Source organism: Fomitopsis serialis (assembly GCF_022376445.1).
Source record: "Fomitopsis serialis strain Sig1Antser10 chromosome Unknown B0H18scaffold_7, whole genome shotgun sequence".
Taxonomy (NCBI): Eukaryota; Fungi; Basidiomycota; class Agaricomycetes; order Polyporales; family Fomitopsidaceae; genus Fomitopsis; species Fomitopsis serialis.
The window spans coordinates 21801-47187 of NW_025954967.1; the positions used below are offsets into that span (position 1 = coordinate 21801).

Sequence of the window (25387 nt, forward strand, 5' to 3'; positions counted from 1 at the left end):
AGCACAGCAAAGTTACTAGCATAGCGTAGTGTAGGGCAGAGTGTGAACCTCAACCAGCAATGCATCGAGCGAGAGCAAAGGCACTGGCTATAGATGAGAGGATGAGGCTGCTGCTGGACGTGACCTAAAGGTATAGTGATACCAACTACCTACGGCGCCGCCAGGAGCTCGACTGACTATGTCTATCCGCGTCCTCGTCTTCATCGCCACCATCCGACTCCTGACCAGCGTCGTCGAACGAATATGGCAACGGGACCTCGCGCGTCACGCGGTATTGATCCATATTACCCAGGTGTTCGTTCTCCAGCCGGACTGCCCGCGAATCAGTGTCAGATCCTAGCTTGTCCAGACGTCGGTTGCACGGAAAGCACTTACAGAAGTTCCACTGCCATCTCCTGAGCATCTCTAACATAGCTGCAATGAACGTGCGTATTGTGTAATTAATGCCGCTCCGCGGGATGTACATCACGAATTCGAATCGGATGATAATGTTGGTGATCTGCAGACGAGTTCAGTTGTGCGGGCAAAGTGAAAATGATGTTTAACACTCACCATGGCTATGTAGTAAACCTGCATCACACGATAAATATACGTGTCGAACACGAGAGACGTGAGATGCTCACGGGTAGCCAGGATGTATATAAGATCTCTGATCGCAACAGAGGGTATTTCGCGTGAGGTTGAAAGAATGACCAATCCATGAGGAAGTCCTTCATAGACATGAGACTCAGGCGGCGCATCTTTTGTAATGCAAATGTGCTGAACTCACCCATGCGGTGGCGTATGTAGCATATAAAATGCCCATGATACACCAAGGAACAAACCTTGGGCCATATGAACCGCCTACACCCCAAATGATAAGCGTACGTCATGTACAAAGACCACCCGGCTATTAAACTCACCTTCTGCTCTCCATAAGTAGTATGTCATGTAGTATATCACGCCCGTTCCATATTTTCCAGCCTTCCGTCACCACATCAGCAACAGACATCCGCGGACACCTGTCAAACGCCACTCACGTTGACTAGATGGGTCCACTGCCGCGAATCGACCCACCGTCGGATGCTCTGAACGAATCGAATGAAGAGGGGTAGAGCGCCGAGGGCAAACATCGGGCCCCAATTGCTCCCCGTCGTGCAGACACGCCAGTTCTTCAGTTCGTGGCTGTAGGCGCATCCCGCGAACCACAAGTCGGCGAGCGTGAAAACGAGGCTACAGAATTGGTCACTGAGTGTCATTATGAAGATGTTTAGTCCAGAGTTCGACCAGGGAGAATTAGAAGACTTTACCCCATCCAGAAGTCTTGGAACTAACAACAGCATTGACCGTTAGTTGGACTTCCAAGCGTCCGCTGTTAGGAAGAGAACGCACCTCGACACGTCGTACTCCAGACGTGAGTTGTCTATAAAGGTTCTTCACCAGCCAATATCGCGAAGGTCTGAAGAGGATAGGCAGCGGGTTCAACCAGACGAACAACGCCCACACGAGCCATAGAAGTGCCCAGTATGAAGGTCCGACGGCATGCGAGCCGACGCGCGCGAACGAGAGCCAGAATGCGTAGCAGAGGGTGGACAGTAGCAATGCAGGTATCTGCAGCAGTACATGCTCAGAATCTGTGAACGGAGCAAATATCTTCCACGCACCTCGAAGTATTCTCTATGGTCTAGTTTTGTCCGTACATCCAGTTCTTGAAAAGACGACAGGATATCAGCACGCCACCAGCAGGGACAGTATATCAATGCGTCGGTAATACGCACCAAAGATGAAGACATAATTTATCCGCGCATTGTGCCAGACAAGCAAATTGATACCAATTAGATACGAAAATATGACAGGCACGGCCAAGATGCCGTAGACGAAGAGCAGGCCGTCCCACGACGGTATCGCTGCTCGCGTCTCAGGTTGAAAGCCTGTAGGTAGTGGACATCAGTGATACTTGTTCACGTGCCCGAGGCAGCTAACACACTCACTTCGATAGAGGCCATCGACAAGAGCAGGGACTCCTAGGCCGAGAAGTAGTCCAGACCTGAAGGTACTGAAATGATGGCTCTTGTGGGTCGCTCCGCTGCGTAGACGTGCTTGGGCACGTTTCTTGTCGCCGCGGGCTACGAAAATCATGATAAGTCATTATGACGCTATGAGTACACTGTCCTCACCAAATCGAGCCGCGAAGAGGTCTTCCATCTCACGAAGCATGGCATCGAGCCGCGCACCCGAGGAGATTGCACTCGGCTCGATCTTCTCGATTGTATATGCTTGCATAGCAGGGATCTAGGAATGGGAGAATGAGAGACGATGTAACGTAGACCAGTGTGGCCAACGTACGTGCGTGACCTTTTCAAACTTCTTCAAAGCCTTCCTGAACCCAATGAGATTCAACGTCTGGATTACAGGCACGTCAGCTTTCCACTGGGCACTGCGACACATCCTTCGCTCACCCGATAGTTGTTCAGCACCTCAAGACCTCTGCACAGACTGATTAGGCCTTTATCGCTCAGCAACACTCGCGCCACTCACCGATAGCACTCCTGCACCGCCTTCTTCAGTTTCTTCTTCGCCTCATGGTACTCCTCCGGGTCATGCCTCGCACCCGCCGACCCCTCATGCAGGCGGACGCTGGGGCGGTGCGCCTCACCCTCGCTCTTCCGCGCACTCGTCCCTGCACCAGCACCCTCCACGCGCTCCGTAGTCCGTACGAATGCCTTCTTCTCCGCTTCGTCCTCGTGCTGGAGGTCATTCAGCGTCGTCGTCGTCGTCGGCGGCGGGCTCATCGCGCGCGCCTCAATCGTGATCGCCTTCTCCTCCGTCCCTGCATCCTCGTCGCTGGCCTGCTGGGGCGCAGACGGTGCATCGCGCTCCTGGGCGCGCTGCCCGAGGTGTGAGATCGGCGTTCGGAAACGCACGGGCATGGTGAGCCACGCGGGGCCCATGCCTGGTTTCGGGTGTGCTTCCTGTTAACCAAAAGAGCGCGCAGAGTGAGAGCGCGCGCGGAGAGAAGGGGAAGTGTGGCGACGTACGTAGAAGGCCCGCCTGTGGCCCTTGAGCTCCTGCAGCTGCTGCTTCAGCATCTCGTATCTGCCCTCCGAGCCGTCAGTCGGCCAGAACGTGTACGACCCACCCTGCGCAAACCCACCTCGTCCTCAGCTCACGCTCCCGCGTGCAATAGAAGCTCTCCACCTTATCCAGCTCCCCGTCCAGCATGTCGAAGAACGACCGCGCCACGGGCGGCAGCCTGGGCAGCAACTCCCGCAGCGGTGGGTGCGCCCCGGGCGCCCACGGCCAGGTCTTGCTCTTCGCCGAACCTGGAGTAAGAGGGACAGGCGTGGCGGGCGTCCTCGCGTGTCCCTCTTGCGCGATCGACTGGGAGCCCGAGAGACCGCGTGCGTGCGTGGACACGGAGAGGCCCGTCGTCGTTCGCCGGCGGAGACGCGGGAAGACGGTACTGGCGCGGCCTGGGCTCGCACCTACATGCACCTGCACCGGACTCTGCCTGGCGTTGTCCGGTCCTGAGTCTGATAGGAACTCTCTCTGCATGTCCTCGTCGCCTTCTGCGGGAACGGATACGGGGGACATGCTCCCTCGCGCGCCGTCCGAGCTGAAGCGCGCGGTGCGAAGCGGGCTGGGTGTCGCAGGGTCCTTCTCGGAATCCCGGGTACGACTGGGCGAGGGCGTTAGCGGGAGGAGGGGTGCTGCGCCGTCAGTGCTTGCGTCTAGCTCGGACTCTTGTGCGCGCCTGATAGCAGTAATCTTCTTTTTGAGGCCACGGTAGTCACTGTACACAGAGGTAAGCTTGAGCTCAAGCGAAGTGTCACATGGACTTCAAATGGGTGCTGCGCTTGGAACACAACGCGCGGGGGTGTCTAGGGGTGTCTGTTGATTTGCGACCACCGGTCAGTGACAAGCTGCGACGCTCCCGGCTCCTGGCTGCTGGTCGATCCATCTTCGTGATAGACGCCACAGCTCAGGCAGCGTGGCAAAACCTTGAGCTCCGCAGTCATCGAGCTACCAGCCACAAGGTTGTTGGCGTACAAAGAACGAGATTGTTTATACGCACATATACGCCTTTTTCCACTCAGGAGTCTATTTGTGTACTAAGGCTGCCACTCCGAGATAGGGTGGTACACAGCACACACCTGAGTCTCCTCCAAATACCTGGCAAAAATTCGTCGAAGTCAGCATCGAGGACACCACAGACTGCTCAGGCAGCATGCCTATATCTGGATTCATACAGTGACAATAACATACCTAGCGAATTTCATAGCTGGTCGTGATTGGGATCATGCACGTTCGTCAGAGAGAGCGAGGATAGGTGGGAAGTGGACTGCGTGCAGACGGGGGTCCGCCCTGCAATGCGGCTGGAGAAGCTGCAATTGAATGCGGACGAAGTGAGGACTGAATAGGTACCGCGCGCCAGGCCGTGAGTCGTGACTGGGGCGACGCGCCTCTTGCCTCGTGCCGTCGCGTCTCGGTCACGTGCACTGACATCCATCCCATCTGTTGGCCGAGTATGTTGCCACGGGCCAAGTTCTCTCTCGTAGTGCACATGTAACCGACGCACCACCAGGTAGCTATACGGTGCAGGAATAAAAATTCCGCATTTGGCTGGAGATATGGTGAGCAACTTAAACCCCCCCCCCAGCGGGTGGCTGCCAGACAGTGACGCCGGTGACGCGTTTGAACATGGCTCATCGCTGGAGATATCGACAGGATAGGACACAGGAAGGTCTCTACCGTACCGCCATCAATGTGCTGAACTGCGGATAGCTATCGACAATCCATTCAGTGAGTCAATTCTAGTCGCTCGGCATGTGTTCCGTCATAGACTATGTTACGCGTCCGAAACGCTTGCAAGCGGGTTCATGACTCGGACTACCGTGATGAATGCGTGGTCTGCACATATATAAACTAATGACATCGTCCTGCAGAACGCAAACTGAAAGCTTAGCTCTGCGACAGTCACGGCATCAACATGACAACACCGAAGCTCACACAATACAAGGCTATCATGTTTGACGTCTACGGGACACTGATTGTACGTATCTCAGAGTCTCTCTACATCCATTGTACCAGACACGTACTGCTGGGTACCAACATGCAGGGGGGGGGGCGCGTTGAGCATAATCCCCAGCCTCTGCATAATCGCTGCGCAAGAATGTCTATCCATACAGTCATCTACCCCCTGGTGAGTCGCTACCCCCCAGTGGGTCGATTCCCTTACACGGGCGAGTCTGCATCCATTTGAGGTAATTTATTCGCACGCCTGGTCGCGAGAGGCTGGCCGACTGCTGCCCGAGGATGTTATCTCTGCTGATAAGATCGCTCACATCCATATACGGCTGTTATCACCCGCGATAGGCAGTCGACCCACCAGGGGCACCAGGGGGTAGGGGCCTGTTCGGTAAGCCGGAGACGTTCGCCTGCCAGCTCGGGCGACCCTCGGAGCGCTGGTAGGACAAATAGAAGTAAACATTAAATCGTCACGCACCGAATCGAGCCACTGCATGCCTGTCCCTGCCTTGTACACGCGAAAATGCCGTCCGACAGCCGCAATGTCGACAATAGCTGGCGGCAACGGCGCCAGCAGCTACTCGTCTATGCCCTTATATTCGTTAGAATCCTCTTTATGGCTGTTTTCATCATTGCTGAGCCAACTCTTGATCGAGAACCATACCACACGTCTATCCTCACTGGCGAAGGTTGGGTTCTCGAGCTTCTCCTTGGTCACCCTCAACGGATCTATGCAGAGCTCGGTGTACATCACCATGTGTTCTATGCTCTCATTGAAGAACTGAAGGCCATGGGGTATGGTGATTCACGACATGTCACGCTTCAAGAGCAGCTTGCAATTTTCTTGTATGCATCTGTGACGGGTCTGTCGATACGCCACCTTGGTGAACGGTTCCAACGGTCTAACGAGACTATCTCACGGTTTGTCTATTTTGGCTTGACTATCTCTATGCTGACAGAGGATCCCAGGTATTACCGCAAGATGCTCACCATTTTCTCGTCACCACCTTTCTACACGAAATACGTGAAATTGCCAAAAGCGGATGACCCGATCCCACCAGAAATTGCAAACAACTCGCGCTTCTTTCCTTATTTTGAGGATGCGGTTGGAGCTATGGATGGTGTTCAGGTCGATGCAGCACCTTCTGCAGAGGACCTCGACAATTCACGCAACCGCAAAGGCGGGGTGTCCCAGAACGTGCTTGCAGCTTGTTCATTTGACATGCGCTTTCAGTACGTGCTCAGTGGTTGGGAGGGCTCAATCACGGATGCTGCGCTTTATAACGAGGCTCGTCGGACCAGTCTGCTTGCGCTCCCTGGGAAATTCTGGTTTGCGGATGCCGGATTTCACCTGTGTGATGCCTTGCTTGTTCCGTACCGTGGAGTGCGCTATCATCTCGCAGAATGGAGGCGCGCTGATTTACGGTTAGTCTGGTCTTCTCTCTCATCCAATATACTCAATCTTTTTAGGCCTGCAAACAAAGAAGAGCTATACAACCTTCGCCATTCCTCGGCTCGCAATGTCATAGAACGCATTTTTGGTGTCCTCAAACGTCGCTTCCGTATCCTCCTCCTTGCTCCAGAGTACTGCATGGAGATCCAGGCCCGTATCCCTCCAGCTCTATGTGCTATCCACAACTTCATCCGCATCCACGACCCAGACGAAATCATGGAATTTGCCGATATTCTTGATGGGCATGGGCTGCATGGCGGCGATGTGGATTCAGGTATCCTTGCAGAACGTGCAATCAATCAGGCAGAGAAGGACCGTGCCAATGCGAAGCGCGATGCTATTGCAACTCAGATGTGGGAGGATTACCAGGCACTTCTACAGGAAAGGGAGGGACTTGGAGAGGGGATGATGGACATGTAATTTAGGCATCTACAGTGTTCCAGCCAACTGCCTGTCTACCCATTTCCTACGCACAGCACGATCCTTGATCTGAACGTACAAATCTGCAGCACTCGCATCCTTCCGAAAGACGTCCAGCAGAGACACCATCTCATCCGCATCCAGCCCTTCCTCCTCCTGCGCGAGTTTGAAAGCACGGGCCTTGCGGCTCGGAGTCGACTGGCTGCTCATGTCAGGGGCCATGACAGTGCGTACCATCTCGTTGAATACACCGAATTCCTCGTGGAGACTGTTGAGGGCCGCGGCTTGCCCAGGCCCTCGCATACGCTTCGAGCTCTGGGTCGATGTAGATGACGACGCAGGGGCCTTGCGCTTCGGTGGTGGTGGCGGAGTCGCAGGAAGCTCAAGGTGCTCCGTGTCCTCTATGGCCTCGGCTACCGGAGTGCTGTGACGAGCTGCATTAGCCTCACCATCGTCACTTGGTTCTGGCGTCGAGCGATCCACCGTGGCATCGCGAGAGGCTCCCGCATCCGCCGAGCATCCTGACATCTGCGTGGCTGGATGGAAGGCATGGGTACCCTTCACTTTCGATGGCATGAGCTCCTTCATATCCTCGAAGTGCGGCCACCCCTTGTTGCGAAAGGGCTCAGCCTCGGGGTGCTTCTACATGCCATTCTATATCAGCCATATCCATGTGAGCACACACAGTACCCACCTCGACATAAGCCTGCCACACAGCCTCACTATCCTCGTCTATCGCGGCACCATTCTCATTGTCCCAATGGAACCCAGATTGCACTGAGAGGTCGTACACGACCTTGTAGGTCTCGCGCAGCTACCACCCATCTCAGTATCGAAGCCACACAGAAATAGAAGGCATACCTTGGCATATTTGTTTCGGCAAGACGTCCATGTCTTCACGGCCCCTTTCGTCCGGCATTTCTCCAGCTCGCCAGAAGCCTTCTTGAAGGTCGGTGCCTTGAAGTTCCCGCCATCCCCAGCCTCGGCCTTGTGTTCCTTCAAGACCTGCAGGAAGGTGGAGACATCGGCATCAGTCCAGTGGGCCTTCTCGCCCATGATGCGCAGTGTGAGAGTCGCAGCCTGTGCGAGTCACAGTACAGAGACGAAGACGGCGAAGACGGCGTCGATCCCCAACATCGCCAGCTTGCTGTCACACGGTGTCACACCCTCGGGTTTCCCCGAGTGGCTGACGCTGGCGAGCAAGCGAACGTCTCCGGCTTACCGAACAGGCCCTAGATGACTGTATTTTGTTTGCTACTAGCCATGCTATGAACATCCCAATCCCCCCACTGATTTTTTCGCTGTGACGCTTCCGGCATCCTCACAACGACCCCACGCTAATTCTGTCATTTCTCCCTCACAGGACTGGGAGTCAGGCATCGTGCGCGGCCTCGAGCCTATCCTCGCGGGCACGCCCCTGGCTCCCCGCGAAGCCGCCCTGACAGCGTACGAGAACGTCGAACGCGACCTCCAGTCCCGCTACCCGACCATGCGCTACAGCGAGCTCCTCACCCGAGTCCACGCCGAGCTCGACGCGCGCGCCCACAACCTCTCCGCACCTGCCGAACCCTCCGGGAGCACAGCCGCTACCGTAGAGAACAGCTCCGGCGCGGTGGTCGAGGGCACTACAGTCGGGTCCTCCGCGTCCGCGTCAGAATCCCCGGACGCGCACACCGCGTTCGGGCAGAGCATCGGCGGGTGGCCGCCCTTCCCGGACACGATCGCCGCGCTCACGACGCTCAGCAAGCACTTCAAGCTCACGGTCCTGTCCAACGTCGACCGCGCGTCCTTCGCACACACCCAGCGCGCGCTCGAGGGCCCGTCCGACGCGCCGCACTTCCGCTTCTCGGCCGTCTACACCGCGGAGGACGCCGGCGCGTACAAGCCCGATCCGCGTGCGCGCGAGTACGCGCTGCGCCGCGTGGAGGCAGAGCTCGGCGTCCCGCGGGAGCAGGTCCTCGTCGTCGCGGTGAGCGTGTCGCATGACGTGCAGCCGTCGAGGGAGATCGGCTTGGGGACGGCGTGGATCTCGAGGAAGGGGACGCGCATTGGCTGGGATGAGGCCGAAGGGTCGAAGGCGACGTTCAGGTTCGACACTCTGGGTGAGATGGCCGAGGCGGTCGAGCGCGAGACGAATGGGGCATAGGCAGTCACCTACGTTGTGTTCGCATGTATACCTACAAAGTGGGATATGATGAAGTAATGATGTATGTTGTTGGAAGTCTTCCATCCCTGCTGGGAGAAAGTGCGACACTGCACTTGCTGCTGCGTTGGAAGCCTCAAGACCCGGCAACCCAGACGTAAAACAGAGAGATGGAAGGTGCATTATGGATCCATCCCGTGTCATGGCGTACACTACTTCTCGTACATTATCGTCGCACATCCACCGTCTAGCACAAGGTGAACTCGTCGTATACTACGCTACATCAAAGCCCAAGTCAAAAGTCCACAAGTGAAAAGCCCACGCCCTACGACGGCGGCGCGAGACACCGGTCCGCCGACAGGTTGAAGTCGTTCCCCCACCACTGCGGGAAGACCACCGTCTTGCCCGCCGCGCCGAAGATGGCGAAGTTGAGGATGAAGACGATGACCTGCGTGCCGCCGTCGAGCGCGGCCGCGACGATGTAGTTGTACTTCGTGAACCAGCGCGGGTAGCGCGTGCGCACCCACCACTGCGAGAGGATCCCGAGCGCCATCGACGTGTTCACCGACGTGTTCACGCCGACGGACAGGTAGCATGAGTACTGCATGATGATCGACGTGTTCAGGTTCTCGAAGCCGGCCTTGGGCCAGATGCGGTACTGCACGCGCCACGTCAGTTTCGTATCATAGCAATCCAACACGGAGGAACACGCACGCAGAGGTAGAACGGCAGCGGGAGGAAGAGCCCGATCGCGAGCGAGATGGGGACCATCTTGTACGTCGAGTGCGCGCCGAACATCTGCGGGGCGAGCGCGCCCCACGCGATCGCGTTCGAGTTGTAGCTCTGTGCGTTCTGGCCGGACCACAGACGCGTGCCCGCGATCGACAGGAGCGCGTCGCGCTGCGCATTGATGATCGACAGCATCATGACGTAGTTGAGGATCGCGCCGACGACCGTGCCCGCCATCTGCATGCAGAACGTCACGCGCGGCGCGAGCTTGCAATACTGCCCGAGCTTCAGGTCCTGCAGGAACGCGATGCCCTGCTGCAGAGGGTGCGCGCCGTACATTGCGCCGTACATGTTCGCGACGGGGCGCCCGGGGACCATGTACGCTGGAAGATTCGCCGGTCAGCAATCCTGCAGAATCCAACAGGGCATAAAAGACAGCTCACCGGTGATCATCTGGAAGAAGCCGTTACCCGATGTGTTGAACTCCGAGAAGCCGATGGTGGCTGCAAGGGTGGAGTACAGCGCACAAAAGATGAAGCCGATGAAGAGGAGGATCGTAAGGGCCCACCACGGCAGACCGGAGTCGCCAGTGTAGTTGGTCGCCTGCGCGATGCCGTACGCGGCGAGGAGGATGGCGAGGTACCACCAGCGCGGGATCTGCTTGTACGCCTTCATCTTCTCCCAATGCGCGTCGTGAACGGGGTACTCCTCCTTGTTCCACGGGTTCAGCGACATGACGAACGGCTTGAGGTCGTTCCAGTGGTACAGCGCAATGTGCGTCACGACCGCGCCGAGCGAGAGGTTCGACGTGATCAGGTAGAGCGCGTTCGTCGAGGAGAAGTACGCGGGCCCGAGCTCCTCGTACTTGGTCGCGTTGAACTTGCCGTTGCTCAGCAGCGCGGTCTGGTCGTACACGGACCCGTTCGCCGCGAAGATGTCCTGGCTCATGAATGGGAAGTCCTTGGCGTTCCAGAGGTTGCCATAGTACACGGCAGACATGAGGGCATACGTCAGGAAGATACCGATGTCCTGGTTGAGCTGCAGCCAGAGCGGCGAATAGAGGCAGTTGGATCCGACCAGGTTCCAGTCGAAGCATACTGCGAGTAGACCCATGCCCTCGTTGTTGGACGCGCCACCGAAGACGTTCCGCACGACGGACGAGTGGTTATCCGCCAAGCAGAAGATTGAGACACCGCTGAGGATAGGGAAGATCCCTGTCATATCGGCAAGAAACCATCAGTATCAAGGATCACGGACTAAACATTGGCTTGGACCCACATTCAGGAAAGATTTCCCAGCAGAACATGATAGCGAAGACAGTCCAGAACAGGCGGACACGCTTAGAGGTCATCTGTCTGTCGTAATGGAGGGCCTGGAACAGGTTGGCGATGTAGACTGGGCAAGGCGAACGTCAGTGACCGTGCCAGTGCGCAACATGCGGTCAACTCGAACGCACTGTTATTGGGCCAGAAGCACTTGGTCGGACGGACAAGTGCCTCAGAGAGCAGACCGGCATAACCATATCCAATCAGCTGCGAGCCGATCAACGTGAATATCGCAATTCCGGGATTCTGCGCGACAGTGAGCGTCTGGTAACTGCGGAGTGCTTGACGTGGGACCCACCATGTCATTGTTGTAGTACACTATTGCAAACGGCATCAGTGAAATTCACTCAGCGATAACTGCCTGAAATCTGACTTACAGTTCTGCACGGAGATGACCTGAATCGCGACGGCGGAAGTGGCAGCCGTGGAAGACATAATAATGATGGCCGTGTGCTCCTTGACTACAGAAGAGCACATGAGCCACTGGTTTCCGCCCCACGACGATATCCTATACGCACTGTTGAAAGGACCAGGGTTCACCCAGCGCCACCAGCCACGAGATGGCAGAGCCATGTGCATTCCATTACCGAACCAGTATGACAGGATGAGCAGGAGTAGCACCGATACGTTGAGCGTCTGGGGCTTGAAGTAATAAATCTGCGCCAACACACTATAGTGGCATCAAAGTCAGGCGTGCGTCTTTGTCAGACCGGCGGTGATGCTTACGCTCCGAATGCAGAGAAGCCAAGACCAAGGAAGATTGTGCGGAAGGTTACCGCCTGTAGCTCGGGGTCGTCCCTCGCCGATAAGACCTAGGGTAGAGGACGTGAGTGAACGCGTACGAGAGACGGTATGGCTGTGCGCTACCTTGACGGCGACTTCGTAGGCCTCCTCACTCGGTACTCAGCCTCGGTGGCCTCGTCGTTGGCGATGCGGTCCTCCATCGCCTCGACCTCCTTGGTAAGCTCAACGTCGTCGACGGCGACATCGTCCTCGAGCTTCTTCTCGAGAGAAGAGTCGGAGAGATGCTTGTCGCCGTCGTACATGGCAAGGTGAGACGCCATGGCTGGGATGCTGGTGGCGGACTGAACCTGGGACGCGAACGTCGACGTGCAAGGGATAGGCACACCTTGTCGAGAAGCAGGACCGGGCGACGCTGGGTATTTAACCAGGATGTGGCTATGTGGGCGACACGGGTCATAGAGATAGGCATATGGGCTCCGCGTGGTGACCCCGCACGAGATAACAAAAATGTCACAGCACGACCTGGTGGCCCTCCCTTGGCGCATGCACCCGACGTTCGCATCTGGCAAGCTGCTGTCAACTGTGCACCAATGAAGCATGCGACGCGAGGCTTACTTGCAATCGCAAATGGCTGCCTATCTACCGCACACGGCGAACGTGTACACGACCCCTTGCGGCGGTAGTCGAAATGCCCGTGATGATAGCGCCGAAGCCGTGCCTGGGGAGTCTTCACTCCAGGAAGGATCGATCGAGATTGGTTGGCGGGAGGAGCGTCCTATCAATTTCTCCATGTCGCATGTGAATCCCGTCCGACCATTCGCCGCCGGCGCCGGCGTATGATGATACGCCCTTGCTCGCATCCGTCTTCTTTTGCATTCGCCACGAGTTCGAGGGTGCTGCGATTAACCTATGCGTCTTCTGGAAGCACACCGACTAGGCACATGCTCAGATTCTGGATAGTTCGTGTCGCTGCAACCAGGCCGCAGCTGCAAGATCTAGCCGCGGGATTTAATCTTGCTCGATCGATCATCCCGTCAAATGCATTTTCGTCCTACTTGCGGCATCGTGGCCGGCTGTAAAGCACCATACGACCCCCCTCAGGGGCAATAAACGCTGCAAATATATAGTGGCCTTCTCCAACCAATTTCCAACTGCAGGTCAGTCTCCAGTTTGTGGCCTAGATGCTACATTGCCCACCTGACAGTTCAGGTCCATCAACCCGATTCCAGTTCCCGAGAACAATACTGACAAGAGCAGCGAACCGCGATGATGAGCCGGAATTCCTTCTGGATCGCCTCAAGATTTGTTTGGTACCGATTTCTGGATCTCGGCCGGATTCGTAAGGAACCGCTACCAGCCGCCGCAGCTTGTATTCAGGTCCCGAAGCAGACGCGATGCATCTCGGTGAGAGACAAAATTAGGGTTCGACTGGAGTACGCCAGCATTGTACCTTACCTGATATGCGCGACCCCAATACAGTATGAACTCGGCCACGACGTCAGGATGCGGCATCACCCCACGATAAGCCTGAATCGGAGGCAGAGCACATGGCCAGGTACCCCGCGCTCGCACCAAACACGTCGGGCATGCCGCCTGGTTCCTACATTTATAGGACGTCTGATAAATGTAAGGTTCGCGCAAGGGCCTGTCATGCATGCTAAGTAACTGGGCGAGAAATATCATAATAGACAGGAGATACTCCCACCGCTTGGAATTGGTGAAGGCACGTATCGACCCGCCGGCCCAACGCCAGCCCGCATGCATCCTGACAGCCGCGACATCATTCCAACGTCGAAGTAAACACTAGTGGTGATTCATTGTCAGTAACTAAGTAAGTGCACCCGGGCGTCTCGGCAGTCACGGAACTCACTATAGCACCTTGACAATCTGTCGGCCGGCGAGAACTGCTTCATGTTTCCGACTATGCCGGCGCAGAGAAAACAGGCACCGCGCAGGGCAAATCGGGCGTCCGTGATCAAACCCTGGGCCGTCCTGGGACCGTACATGATAGGCAGCCGAATGGTGTCTTAATGAGAAGTGAGGAATCACGCCGCAAAGCAGGAAGATATCTCACCATTCGCTGCGTCTGCAGGGATCGTGTCCGTCTGACCGAAAGCACGCGTACGACGAGCACACCACTCAAGTTGCCGTTGCCGTTCAATAAGACTTCGTCCTCGAGCGGCTGTACTATCGCAAATATGTATAGAGACGGGCGCGTGCCTGGCGGAGGAGAGGAAGAGAGAACCGGGTCCCCTGTTCATCAACTTAGCTGGTATATAACTGGTCACGTCTTTGACAGATGCTGAACTAGCATGGGAGATGTCAGGCGCCAGCGCAAACATGCATAGAGGAAGCAAGTCGACTTACCGATTCGGAAAGTCTGGAACGTTACAGCGCCACGTTGGTTCAATCCCTGTCAGCTTCAGCACTTGGTCGAATGGTTGATAGAATGCGAGAATGACACGTCGTGTTTGGGCGCATTCACGCGCTAAGTTGGCAGTCGACCGGGCATCCTGCCCCATTCCAATCCGTGTCCGAAAACAAGTGCACGGTCCCACGATGCAGGGCATCGCCGACGTGAGCGGGGCGACCGGTAGCAAGCGGCGTTTCATCCATTTGGGCGCGTCGGCCGCCTTAGTTCCACTCAAAACGCAGATATGAGAATGAGAACGGGCTGGGATTTGAATTTGAGTCAGGCATCTTTGAGTTTGTGATGCTCAATGGAGATGGTTGCCGCAATCATCATGGTAGGCGTCGGTGCCCTTCTAAATTTTGAGACTGCAGAAGAACAACGTGGACCTATTGGTATAGCCAACGTATTGCTGCGGCAACACGCATATACTCAGTGCAGAGTCAGTCCCCGTAGTGTACAACCACGAAAGCGCACCGTGTACCGGGAAAAAACATGACACGGCGGATAGGCGACGGCGCAGACGGTGCGCCGCTTGCCACCGTGGCTACCACGCACACTCAGACTCACGCAAAGGCAGTACCGGCTAACTCTGCTGTCCAATCACCCTAGAAATTGCAGAACCAGTGAGCTACACAAGCGGGACGCAGAGTCGAAGGAGACTCACCTTCCGGACAGCACTCTCTGCGTACCCCGCGGAGCCCTGGTCAAGCTCTGCCAACCACTTCCTCGTAGAGCACCTTAATGCGGCCCAGCTGCTGCTCTGCATTACCCACACCTCCAAACGAGATCATCAACCGCCCGTCGGTCGGTGTCCCACACATCAGCACGACCATCTGTAGTGACTTGAGGACAGCACCAGCTCCATCTTGATGCCGGGGTTTTGGGCTCTAATTTTTTGCAAAAACATTGCAACATCTTTCCAGTGAACATTGACGCATTCTGATTGACCACGCGGGGCAAGAGTGGGTAAGCAAGCAAATTCGAGCGGTCAGGCTGCTGGCACCTGGTCAACATTCGATGGCAACCAAGAGTGGTAGGGTACGCACGATACGGGTTGCGGCACACTGTCCAAGCTGCGCGGCTCCTTGAAATCCTTGCTGAGCTGAAGCAGGCCAAGTGTGTTTTGGCGGCGCAAGTGCGACGCGCTTGTGGCTATTGGTGTCATGGTGGCCGGCGGATGCCGTGGAGAGCTCCGGCATATGCCGCCGACGCCTGCAACGACGCGATCACGTGGCTCTCAACCAGGTTTTCTGCACACGGTGACTTTTCACAAACACTGCGTGTTGTCGCGGGCTGACACAGTAGCAACAGGATAGTCTTGTCCAGCAAACCAATATGCATGGCCGCCGATCATCACGACGGCCGTACGACGTGCTCGACAAACATCGTGACGGTGGCACCGGGATCACTGTCTGCTCACGGATATCGGAGCACACTCGTCTGCATTCAGGTTTAAAGGGTCCATTGCGCCTATGTAGCTGGAGAGGAGGAGAATGCAACGCACGTTGGGGCGAAGGAGCGTACGCGTATTGATGACGAGTATATGCGCATGGTACTTACACCCGGGGGTGTGGTTGCGGGCCGCACGCAGCTTGACATACGTACAGCGTTGACTGCCGATGGCCTGCCCAACTAGCATCTGTGATGTATTGGAGGTTCGTGATCGAGAGATTCTGTTTCATTTTACCAGGTATCCAGCGTTTAGTGAAGTACCATAGGCGAAACCTCGTAATACCTGCAGTTCAGTTGGGAAAGCAAAATTAGATTGTGAGAATGGACAGCGGGAGTCAAGTATTGCAGAATCGAAGCCAAAGTCGGAACCGCCACGCGCTGATAGCTCCTGAATGGTTTGCATGCATGATAGGTCAGGAGTGCACGAACGTTGATCACAGGTCCCAGGTTGGCTGGAAGGAGAGCTTCAGCAATCGACATTCAAGATGAGACCCGAAGATGACTGACATGTTCTTGCGTGCGTGGCACACAGCTGCGTGAGGCATGGTCGAGGCCCCAACCCAGTCGTCGTACCACGTCTTGATGTGGTCTACGACACCGGACTCATCATATCCCTCCTCCGCTGACACAACGATACGCGGGTCATGCGTGTACGGTTCCGTGAACTGCTGAAGCCCGGAAAGCTCCGTCTCTGCGGACGCATCTCTTCCGAACAGGGAGACAATTCTCATCCGCTTGAAGCCACGGGAGGTATGCATGTCAACGAAGCTAAGCTGGTACACGCCCATTCCTAGAATCTTCCACCTCGATTCCGGGGGAAACCCGGACCCGGGTGGTATGGGTCGGGAGCAGTTGTATAGGCGGGTTATGCTCTGTACGCTGGGCGATCGCAGGAGGAGGCACACCGTCTTGCCGCTGAGCTCCGTGTGCACGGAAGTGATGTCGCGGAGGGCAGTGAGATGGGAGATGTCTGGTAGGTCAAGGATCACGTTATCCCTGACGCAAATTGACAGTGACTGTAGCGTCACCGGGAGGTGGGGAACGATCCACTTTATGATCATAGCAGGATAGCCGATCATCGCCAGCGTACGCAGACTTGGGCACAGCTTGACAATCTCAAGAGTGGCATCCCATAGACGTGATCGTCCAATGACAGTTTGGCCAATACGTTCGCGTTTCGTCTCTCCGAGTTGGGAAGGGTGCCTGTGCGTTTTGCCCGGGACCGTTTCCTCCCTACCCAGAGATGACGTACATAGGTATGAAGGAGGAGTTCATTAGGACCCGCGGCGGTAAGCTGCCCGTCTGACTCCGAGTTGAATGAAGTGAGCAGCGTGCGTTTAAAGAGGGCGGCTTGTGTCGACTTCGTCAGGACGACTGTAGAGTATAGGATAGGAATAATCCATGTGTGAACGGTCTTGCATGTCTGGGACAGTGCTGCAGCCAGCGAGCGGTCTCCTTCAATGGCATCTAGAAAGAGCTAATGCGTCACCATAGTAAAACGTACGTGCTTGGCAACGTAGGTCTGAAGATGTGGTAGACTCGGGACTCACAGGCTGAACGATCTCGAACGGTAGTCTAAGTCTGTGGCTTTCGCCATCCATCCTTTGAGATTCAGATATCCTCTGCATTGATAGAGGATGCGGTTCAATGATGTATAGACGATAACGGCGAAGACGACGACGATGTGGCCTGATGTGGCAGCAGCAACAGAACGGCGACGTACATAAGCAAGCACCGAGAGCGCGTGCACGTACCGTGGATCTCGATCCGGCTTACAAGATCCACCCCTCTGATCAGTCTTGGATCAGTCAGTCACATCGTCCTGTTCCCAACCACGAGCATGCGCAAGCAGCAAGGCCGTGCAAAGCAGCCACCTGGAGAGCGAGCCCTTCGAATGGGCAATAGCATACTGATCTACTCAATATCCAGCATTAACACTCCGTGTATGTTAGCACACGACGACATAACGCCCTCCGTGATCACCGCTTCACGTAGAGATGGTCTTTTCACGGCTCTCTAAGCCCTCATACAGGACGTCCCGGATGACCCACGGTGAGTCGTACCACATCCGCTTCTGTAGCACTAGATGCTCTACAACGGCCCTCGGATCCTGCTTGTGCAAAAGGTTGCCCTTTTTCGAATAGATATCGAGGCTCTGTTGGACACCGCGTCAAGGACTGCACGTCAATTGTCAGGGAATAACATCGAGTTTACCTGGAGGGTGTCGAACCGCACGAGGACCTGAGTGAGTAGGCGCGACCCGTTGTTCGGTACGACCCTGCCCATATGCGCCGGAACGCTGCGTACACTGAGTAATCGACACGGCGACCGCTCGCCTAGGTAGTTCCATACGTATCTCCTGGATGGGTCCTGCTGGCGGACCAGCTTGACGTAGTGTGCGCGTATGTCGCCGATGGAAAGCTCTTTGACGGTCTCCTCGTCGCGCCTGCGAAAACGCCAGTCTAGGAGGGTGAGGCAAGAAAGACAGAGGGGAAGACGTACTCGGCAACGGCGCGGTTCAGTTTCGTGTAGGTGTCCAACGCCATTCTACGGAGTGGTGCAACCCACGCTGAGTCACTTGTTGACTGCGCTCTAAAGATTTGTGGGGACCAAGGTGACGTCTTCGCGATCCCAGGGAAGCCCTTGTCACCGGCCATCATGCGCATACTGGACGACAGGGTGAACACCTCTCCAAAGGACCGCACGACTTGGAACACTGACCTCATGATGTTGCGGACCCAATTCCGAAATGTCGAGCCGGCCGCCTGCAGGTGGTCTGTGAGCGCAGCGTCCTTCTTCTTCGACAGCAGACTCGGGATGGTCAAGTCTTAAGCTTTTGCGTTCATTACATGGAGCCACGCACACAGCGGACAGCGGGCTCACCGAACGTCTGCACCGACTGAGCCCAAGGGTCGTACGGCAGCTGCTTCTCCATAAGTTTCACCATTTCCAGCCTTTTGATAATATCGTCCGCCGACAAGTCCTCCTCGCTTTTCGTCACCTTCGGCCTGCTCATTGCGTAGGATCGCCGGCACGGACTCCGCACAAGTCCGCCGAGCAGCCGCGAGTGTGATGTGCACCTCGCACTGAGCAGGTCCGTTGATCTTGATGCAACGCTAAGACATCTTCGACCCAGCTGCGAGGACATGGTCGTGGCAAGGAAAGGAGCGCGTCGGCTACGCAGTCAGTGACTGCCACAGAGTCGCGGGCTCGAGCAAAGTATCCAGAAGCGCCCACAAGCTTCCGGAAATAGCCGGATGGGCCTGTACGCGATGGGCGCTTACTACACCTGCGCACGTGCGCAGCCGGATTTCTCGGGTTTGCGTGGCGGGACGGCTTCGAAAGCTCGACGTCTGCACCTTTGCTTGCAACCACCACCATCTCGTCTCCTCGTTCTTGCTCTTGACCATGGCTGTACGTGTCCTTTGAGCACTTAGTCACTTGTCAGAAAGACAATGGGTTGCTAACTCTGTCTTGCAGCGTCAATCCCGCTCTTCTCGTCCTGCTCCTCGCTCCGCGCCCGCGGCTGCACCTCCTCAAAGCCGAGGCGCACACACCGCCGCGGCGCCCTACTCTGGTGCACAGGCTCCGCCAGCGCACCACGCGCCGACCGTCCCGCCCCAGGCGCAGACTCGGGAGCCGGGCATGTTTGCGCAGATGGCGGCGACCGCAGGTTCCGTCGCGGTAGGCTCGACCATCGGCCACGGCATCTCGAACATGCTGTTCGGTGGCTCCTCGCATGCTGCACCTGCTCCTGAGGCGCAGGCTCCCCCAGTCCAGCAGCAGACTTACCAGAACCAGGGACTGAGTTGTGAGGTCCAGGCGAAGGGTGAGTATTGGCGTGGCTTGGCGGAGAATTGGATAGCTGACAAATCTACTCGGTCGTGTAGACTTCACGAAGTGCTTGGAGAAGGCGGATCTGCCTTCGTGCACATGGTACTTGGAGCAACTCAAGGCGTAAGTCGACGCTTTCTTCTTATGTTAGTATTGGTGTAATGTTGACACATTCCCACAGTGCCAGGCTGCCGCTGCTCCTTACTAGAAGGAGATGTTGCTACTGTGCTTTCTATGAGCAATTCGTCGCACCCAATGTTATCTACGTCCTCGCAATTGGGCAAATTACAGTGGTCCACTCTTCGCTCATTTTTTCGTCCTCTTGATTGACCGTGCGACGCGTCTCTTGGTTCTAAGTATATGTATCAACGCTAGGGCAATTTTAATGGTCCGCCATGTCAGTCCTTGGCTGTTGCGATGAGCATGTCACTTCGTGCGTCACCTCAGCACAGACAGAGCTTCATGGACAACATTCTGATGGCAACGAAAGGCTCTCACCACTGGACCGTAGTCCAGTTCCTCGTAACAGTACGAACAGAACCATTTCCTCACTACCGGATATGCCTTGCCTATTGTCCTTCCCGGCGGTATCGCAAGCGCTTATCCGTCGGACCATCGGGTCTCCAGCGTGCAGGGGATTCGGCAGAAACACGTACACATGATCAGTGTATCCCATGATGCAAGGAATCTCGTCCCAACTTCGACATTTCGCCTACGCGACTTCGCGCTTCCAACCTCCTTCCCTGTCAGTCATTTAGTGACTCGCCGTGATGCACGGGCATCAAGACAGCTATCTGAGGGTATCTACTGGAGGCGCCGCTACGGGAGTGCAGCCCTGCATTGCAGTCTTACGAGACGGCGCGTCTACAGTTCACGTTTATTCAATTATTGCCAATGTCTTCGCGCAGCTTGCTTCTGCGCTATCTCGTTCGTATCACTGACGTGACCAATTCGTTCCATCGAAGGTTGCAGCTCACGTTTAGGCATACATCGAGGCGCACAGCAGACACGGATCAGAGAACCTGGGAAGTGCAGTGAAGGACGAGGCTGGGCGATTTGAACTCCTGAAGCACACGAGCGCTTAATGTGAACTCTCGTTGCCATCCAAGATTCCAAGTTAAGTTATGTTCCTCGGCGGACGAAGGCCCCGGCTTCTACGTTGCTTCTACGATGTGCGAAATACACATACCCCATATCTTAGGTGTGCCATATCGAGCTGAACAAAGAAACGACCCGAGCAAGCTCGGTAGCTTGCTCGCTAGTTAGTACATGTGAGGTACCGCAACTTACGTGATTCAACACTGTAATACTCAACCAGACTCACTGCTTCATCCTCCATTCCCCGCGTGCTTCATTTTCACAGGACAACCCTGACTCAGGCTCCGAGTACTTGAACCTAAGCACGCGCAGACAATAAAGCAGGAACGGACTTCCGAATCCCACGCAATCCAAGTATAACCCGAGAGGCCGTTTTCCAATTTCATTTACGAAATCAGTATGTGCAGCAACAGGAGACGGGGGTACGGACAGCATGACGATCTTGCGCGACGAATGTGGCAGTGTGTGCGTGTATGAACAACGAATGGACGTGGACGTGAAGGATCCAACAAAGCAGGCTAGCAGGTGCGAAGGAAACAATAATGTTAAATGCGAAGAGGCAGGGAGACGATGGCATGGAGTGATGGATGCGGTGGAATGCGGAGTCGGAGCGGGTCGTGTCGAATTACTCGAACGGCGGGGGATGCTTTTGTACATGAAAGGAGCGGCTTCTGTTTCGTTTCACGCTATGCGGACGGGGACTCGCGCGCGTGTCTCGTCCTGCCCGAAGACGACCGACACTTCAAGGTAGTACTGCACCATTTACGAACATCAGCGGTAGCCCAACCATCTGCCATCGCAGGACACATACCTTGACGACCAGATCCGCCCAGTTAATGCTCGGGATCATCTGCGGGTGCAGCTGCATCTTCGCCTTGTACAGTCCATCCGGGAGCATCGCCGTCGCGTCCAAGGTCGGATGCTTCCGACCCGGCTCCGTCCTCAGCCTTGGCCGTTTCGGAAAGCCTGCGTAGACATCCGTGTACACTGTACGTTCGTCTTGGTACCCCTCCTCCTCAACAAGCGGTGGTGGGATGGCCACCTCGCTCGGAGTCCTGCGCGCGTGGCCCAGGACGGGGAAGGACAGCTTGAGCCCGCGGCGCGGGAGCCGCGGCGGTGCGCTGTTCACAAGGCGCTTGAGCAGCCGCGTCTTGTGCGCGAGGATGACGGAGGTCGCGTCGTCGCTGCCGGAGCTGAGGCTCGTCGTGGACGCGCTCGTGAGCGCGGGCGAGGACAGAGACGGCGAGGAAAGGTAGGGCGAGATTGGCGAGCCCGGTGGAACTTCGATGTTCACCTGGCGCACGAGCGCGACGGTTATCGTCGCGTCGAGCACGATCTCGCGCGCGAGCGTGGCAGAGCGCGGCGTCGTGGTGAAGACGACGTAGTAAGGGATCGTAGAGGAGCGTGAGAAGGATGCAGCTTCCGGGATTGCGACCTGTGTAGAGTCCGGTGAGAATCACACTCAATTACCGCGCAGGGAAGCCTGCCTACGTACCGCGCATGTGAATGGGACGGGACGTTCTGGGTGCAATGTGGCCTCGAGCCATGTATCCTTGTCGCGCGACCGCCCGTCGAGCGACTCAAAGTCGCGGTCAGGCTCGAATATGATCGGGGCTTCGATCCTAGACGTCCGCGTCGTCAATCCCCCATCAGCAACAACACGCAGTGATCGCCCACTCACGACAACTTCGCATCACCGCCGGGCGCGTCTGATCTGCCCTCCCACGTCGCGACAAGCTTGTATGTGATCTCAGATCGTTCGACATACGCTCGGCCCCGGGGCCCTACGAGGCCCTCCACTACGGCGGAGAACGTTGGCGGCAGTTCCTCGCCCAGCTGCCCGGATGGCGGGACCTCGAGCGTGAACGGATATGGTCTGAGCACGCCCGAAGCCACGCTGGATTCGCTCGGCCGTCGCCTAAGCTTACGGGGAGCAACCGTTGCTGTAAACGCCTCTCGTAACGAGGAGTTTGAGCGCTGCCTCGTCATCTGAGGCTGTTCGACGGGGACGACCATGCTTGACTGGATGAACACATGGCGGTGCATCCCTGAGGCAGGCACCTTCCCTGAGGTTTTGCTGGCCGACGAGGGTGGTGAAATGTACACGAACGCGCCTTCCATCTGGGCGTCTGTAGTCAGTTCAAGCCGGAGGGATCGATTCGCCGGCACACGTAGCACGTACAGAGATGGTCAGGCGACCTGGGTTCGCGGTCAACCCTGAGTCGAGGAGCACCGTCCCAGATATCTTGCTGTGCGTGTCGAACACTGGCAACGAGCGGGGAGTTTCGTAGCCGGGGGGCCGTGTCATTTTGACAGACTGGCTCCATACATGCAACTCAAATTGATTTGGGATCCTGCGAGAGGTCAACGGGCGTGGTGTAGCGGCGGAGGCGTGACATACCTGAAAACGGAGATATGGGGGAAATCCGGCTCCTCTGGCGCAGGAACGGACGGAGAAGGAAAGCTGGAAGGAGCGTACTGCGTGCGCGTCCGACTGCGCGACCGCCGCCTGCCTAGTAGCCAGGTCTCTGAAAGCGACGGACGCGAGGGTGCGTCCGAGTCGGCAGCACTGACGGGAGACTTGACCAGGCTGTTCACGCGCGCTCGTCGGCCTCTCGGAGAAGTCCGGCTCCAGGCTGTCGATGGAAGGGCGTCCGAGGACAGTGTCGAGGCGAGGCCGGGCAACCATATGTAGTGTACAGAAATCAGGAACGTCAAAGCAGCATGGGCAGGCGGCAGCAGAGCGTTAGGTCAGACGTGGCAGGGCACAGCAACGCGCACCAAGACCGGCCGTTGGTTTATAACATGAGTGGGAGCCGCATCATCGACCCCCGCTTCTACACGCGCTTCGCAGGCATCAGGCGCGCTACCCGGTCTGCAGCTCCTTCGCTTCGTTGCGGCAGAATCGCTGCCATTGGCCCCCGCATCAGCCTTTGCATCAGCCCGATACGTCCGCCACCAGCGATCCACGCACCCCATTGGCTCACTGTCCGCGCGCGCAGACCAGATCCAGCTCCGCCCGCTATCCCTTTCCCGGCGCGGTCGAGGCGTCCTCAACCCATCGTTTTGCCGCCGCGTTCGACGACCTGCTTGGCTCGACTTAGCTGCGATCTCTCTCGTCGTATATTTAGCGACTCGCTGCGTCTGGCTGCACGGCGCAACACCCGGACACTGCAGTGCCCGGGACGCCTGCGATAACAGGACATCCCCCAATGGCCACTACCGTGACATCCATCATCTTCGTGCCGCCAAGCAAATAAATCGGTAACGGGTCGCCCCGCTGCGTTCACGAAGTCGAGAACCCACGAGTTGACTGGGTGAACAGTAAGTAACCTACGGTATCACCCACTCACTATCAGTGGGACCTTGATCCTTCACACGACGTGTTTGCGAAGCTTGAACGGATATGAACATGAGAGTCTTACGGGAGGACATGAAATAGGGCGGTCAAGGGCAAGGTCGTTTATGTACGTGGCGACTTCTGTGCGAGAGTGGAGGGTCACATCGAGACTACAGATACTCCATCTCAGAGCGAAAGCTGCCATGTCTGTCGCCTGCGAAACTCTGGGCCGCATCGAATGCCCTCAAATGCATATGCCAGATGGCTCTCGACACCGGTTGACTTCGGCTGAGGCGAGCCCGGTCAGTGAGTTACGTTTTGAGTTTCAGAAAGACAGAGAAAGACAGTGCACATCTGACTCACCGTTTGTAATCGGATCCAGATTCCAGGTCACATCGAAACTCGAGCGACCCTGGCAGCTGGAGGACTGGGCTCAGTATGGCCCGGGTGTGCCTCAGTTAGGGAGACCGCACACCGGCGCACGGCACCGAAGAATGAACGTCGAACAACGCGCCAACACATGGATCCTCAGTGTCAGTCTTCGGACGGGCTGCTCCTCGTTCGTAGAATGCCGTGCCCTCTACCGCCAATACATAAGTACACTCCCGAGCACAGCGGGGCTTGGTTGTTTCGCACGTCGCGGAGGCCCAGCCCGCTTCGAGTGTCGAGCTCGAGGAAGGCCGAGGAACGCATCCTCTGCTTAGCAAAGTCGTGTTCTGGTATCGTTCTGTGGAAGACGGGTAGTTCCTGATACAGAAGCGAGATAGGGCAGAAGCGGACGGGCTGCTGGCTGGATATAGTATAGACGCGTCTCGTAATCCCTAACTGAGGTGACTGCACTTCCGATGCGCCACAGTGCGTCCACTGGCAGTTGGCTCGCACGACGAGTACTTAATCTTGATGCTTGATGCGTGTGCTATATGACGGGAAGGACCTGACCGCTGCCACTGGACGACCGTACGAAGATGCGGAGTTGAACGGTGGACAGGCTTCCTTTCCGGACGAATAAGAGTCCCATGATCATATCATGGGCGATTTTCCCGCCGGAACCCCTGCGAAACGGTTTCGCAGGGCATGGTAAGCGTCAGGTAAGCGAGATGAGAAGTGCTGTTACAAATAATAGGCTACTGATATCCGGCGCGAGGGAGAGAACGAGAAACTCGACGGGCCGACTCAGGCCCGTCCCGCCACTGCCCCACCCGCCTTGATGCGCCCCGGGGATGCCGAAATCTAGATTTCTAGGCATTTGGGCCTGCCCAGTGCCGCCAGGTGCCGGGCGCCCTCAAGCCGCCCTGCCGATGCCCAACCATAACTAGCCATAACTCTGTGTACTCTTCATGTATCGGCAATCTGCATTGGGCGCATTTCATGTAAAATGTACTTTTCGTCTGAATTTCTCGAGACTCTGAGCCATTGCCGAGCGCTGAAC

The 25387-nt window shown here is 56.6% G+C and overlaps 10 protein-coding genes across 10 annotated transcripts; 2 read left to right on the top strand and 8 right to left on the bottom strand.

Annotated features, from left to right (window-relative positions):
• Positions 1-145: 145 nt before the first annotated feature.
• B0H18DRAFT_870265 (EXS-domain-containing protein) lies at positions 146-1446 on the bottom strand (the record flags this gene model as incomplete). The annotated part of the gene is made up of 9 exons (XM_048040082.1): positions 146-312; positions 376-499; positions 553-570; positions 624-710; positions 770-843; positions 903-963; positions 1020-1227; positions 1290-1309; positions 1372-1446. Coding segments are annotated over 9 exons (834 nt in total), but the record flags the coding sequence as incomplete, so codon positions are not given.
• A 549-nt stretch (positions 1447-1995) lies between these two features.
• Positions 1996-2241, bottom strand: B0H18DRAFT_830256 (uncharacterized protein; the record flags this gene model as incomplete). The annotated part of the gene is made up of 2 exons (XM_048039386.1): positions 1996-2105; positions 2157-2241. Coding segments are annotated over 2 exons (195 nt in total), but the record flags the coding sequence as incomplete, so codon positions are not given.
• A 4531-nt stretch (positions 2242-6772) lies between these two features.
• Positions 6773-8114, bottom strand: B0H18DRAFT_981763 (uncharacterized protein). Its single transcript, XM_048044492.1, has 4 exons — positions 7985-8114; positions 7742-7960; positions 7575-7694; positions 6773-7522 (listed from the first exon to the last, which is right to left on the bottom strand). The coding sequence occupies exons 1-4, from the start codon at positions 8015-8017 to the stop codon at positions 6890-6892; spliced, it is 1005 nt and encodes a 334-aa protein (XP_047897969.1). The 5' UTR covers positions 8018-8114; the 3' UTR covers positions 6773-6889.
• Positions 8115-8116: 2 nt separating this feature from the next.
• Positions 8117-9026, top strand: B0H18DRAFT_1115113 (haloalkanoic acid dehalogenase; the record flags this gene model as incomplete). Its single annotated transcript, XM_048033217.1, has 2 exons — positions 8117-8122; positions 8244-9026. The coding sequence occupies 2 exons, from the start codon at positions 8117-8119 to the stop codon at positions 9024-9026; spliced, it is 789 nt and encodes a 262-aa protein (XP_047897970.1).
• A 322-nt stretch (positions 9027-9348) lies between these two features.
• B0H18DRAFT_1115114 (OPT oligopeptide transporter) lies at positions 9349-12141 on the bottom strand (the record flags this gene model as incomplete). Its single annotated transcript, XM_048033218.1, has 10 exons — positions 9349-9681; positions 9738-10135; positions 10196-10966; positions 11031-11147; positions 11209-11323; positions 11376-11395; positions 11455-11538; positions 11596-11747; positions 11804-11875; positions 11945-12141. 10 exons carry the CDS (start codon positions 12139-12141, stop codon positions 9349-9351), a joined length of 2259 nt encoding a protein of 752 aa, XP_047897971.1.
• Positions 12142-13004: 863 nt separating this feature from the next.
• Positions 13005-14070, bottom strand: B0H18DRAFT_981772 (uncharacterized protein). Its single transcript, XM_048044493.1, has 4 exons — positions 13896-14070; positions 13697-13847; positions 13277-13652; positions 13005-13221 (listed from the first exon to the last, which is right to left on the bottom strand). Exons 3-4 carry the CDS (start codon positions 13583-13585, stop codon positions 13195-13197), a joined length of 336 nt encoding a protein of 111 aa, XP_047897972.1. The 5' UTR covers positions 13586-13652; positions 13697-13847; positions 13896-14070; the 3' UTR covers positions 13005-13194.
• A 1777-nt stretch (positions 14071-15847) lies between these two features.
• Positions 15848-17397, bottom strand: B0H18DRAFT_981776 (uncharacterized protein). The gene is made up of 5 exons (XM_048044494.1): positions 17237-17397; positions 16910-17163; positions 16260-16889; positions 16194-16218; positions 15848-16138 (listed from the first exon to the last, which is right to left on the bottom strand). The coding sequence occupies exons 1-5, from the start codon at positions 17312-17314 to the stop codon at positions 16121-16123; spliced, it is 1005 nt and encodes a 334-aa protein (XP_047897973.1). The 5' UTR covers positions 17315-17397; the 3' UTR covers positions 15848-16120.
• Positions 17398-17496: 99 nt separating this feature from the next.
• Positions 17497-19013, bottom strand: B0H18DRAFT_981777 (uncharacterized protein). The gene is made up of 5 exons (XM_048044495.1): positions 18570-19013; positions 18408-18513; positions 18189-18353; positions 17901-18132; positions 17497-17841 (listed from the first exon to the last, which is right to left on the bottom strand). The coding sequence occupies exons 1-5, from the start codon at positions 18832-18834 to the stop codon at positions 17674-17676; spliced, it is 936 nt and encodes a 311-aa protein (XP_047897974.1). The 5' UTR covers positions 18835-19013; the 3' UTR covers positions 17497-17673.
• B0H18DRAFT_981782 (uncharacterized protein) lies at positions 19014-20124 on the top strand. Its single transcript, XM_048044496.1, has 4 exons — positions 19014-19100; positions 19167-19515; positions 19577-19643; positions 19701-20124. The coding sequence occupies exons 1-4, from the start codon at positions 19095-19097 to the stop codon at positions 19726-19728; spliced, it is 450 nt and encodes a 149-aa protein (XP_047897975.1). The 5' UTR covers positions 19014-19094; the 3' UTR covers positions 19729-20124.
• Positions 20125-21299: 1175 nt separating this feature from the next.
• On the bottom strand, positions 21300-23307 carry B0H18DRAFT_870310 (uncharacterized protein; the record flags this gene model as incomplete). The annotated part of the gene is made up of 6 exons (XM_048040085.1): positions 21300-21371; positions 21430-21811; positions 21854-22053; positions 22114-22240; positions 22300-22739; positions 22801-23307. The coding sequence occupies 6 exons, from the start codon at positions 23305-23307 to the stop codon at positions 21300-21302; spliced, it is 1728 nt and encodes a 575-aa protein (XP_047897976.1).
• Between the last annotated feature and the right edge of the window lie 2080 nt (positions 23308-25387).

Bases quoted from the DNA above. Each gene is read 5' to 3' on its own strand.
- B0H18DRAFT_981763 (XM_048044492.1), bottom strand. From the start codon at position 8,017: ATGTTGGGGATCGACGCCGTCTTCGCCGTCTTC. The intron at 7,961-7,984 runs GTCTCTGTACTG...TGACTCGCACAG, and splicing joins ACGCCGTCTTCGCCGTCTTC to GCTGCGACTCTCACACTGCG. The intron at 7,695-7,741 runs GTATGCCTTCTA...GATGGGTGGTAG, and splicing joins GCCGAAACAAATATGCCAAG to CTGCGCGAGACCTACAAGGT.
- B0H18DRAFT_981772 (XM_048044493.1), bottom strand. From the start codon at position 13,585: ATGCATGCGGGCTGGCGTTGGGCCGGCGGGTCGATACGTGCCTTCACC. The intron at 13,222-13,276 runs GTAAGGTACAAT...TCTCTCACCGAG, and splicing joins ATTGGGGTCGCGCATATCAG to ATGCATCGCGTCTGCTTCGG.
- B0H18DRAFT_981776 (XM_048044494.1), bottom strand. From the start codon at position 17,314: ATGCAGAGGATATCTGAATCTCAAAGGATGGATGGCGAAAGCCACAGA. The intron at 17,164-17,236 runs GTGAGTCCCGAG...GTGACGCATTAG, and splicing joins CGTTCGAGATCGTTCAGCCT to CTCTTTCTAGATGCCATTGA. The intron at 16,219-16,259 runs GTACGACGACTG...TGCCTCACGCAG, and splicing joins GTAGACCACATCAAGACGTG to CTGTGTGCCACGCACGCAAG.
- B0H18DRAFT_981777 (XM_048044495.1), bottom strand. From the start codon at position 18,834: ATGTCCTCGCAGCTGGGTCGAAGATGTCTTAGCGTTGCATCAAGATCA. The intron at 18,354-18,407 runs GTCAGTGTTCCA...CCTGTCGTCCAG, and splicing joins TGGGTCCGCAACATCATGAG to TATGCGCATGATGGCCGGTG. The intron at 17,842-17,900 runs GTAAACTCGATG...GGTGTCCAACAG, and splicing joins TGCGGTTCGACACCCTCCAG to AGCCTCGATATCTATTCGAA.
- B0H18DRAFT_981782 (XM_048044496.1), top strand. The intron at 19,516-19,576 runs GTGAGTATTGGC...TCGGTCGTGTAG, and splicing joins TTGTGAGGTCCAGGCGAAGG to ACTTCACGAAGTGCTTGGAG. The intron at 19,644-19,700 runs GTAAGTCGACGC...CACATTCCCACA, and splicing joins TACTTGGAGCAACTCAAGGC to GTGCCAGGCTGCCGCTGCTC.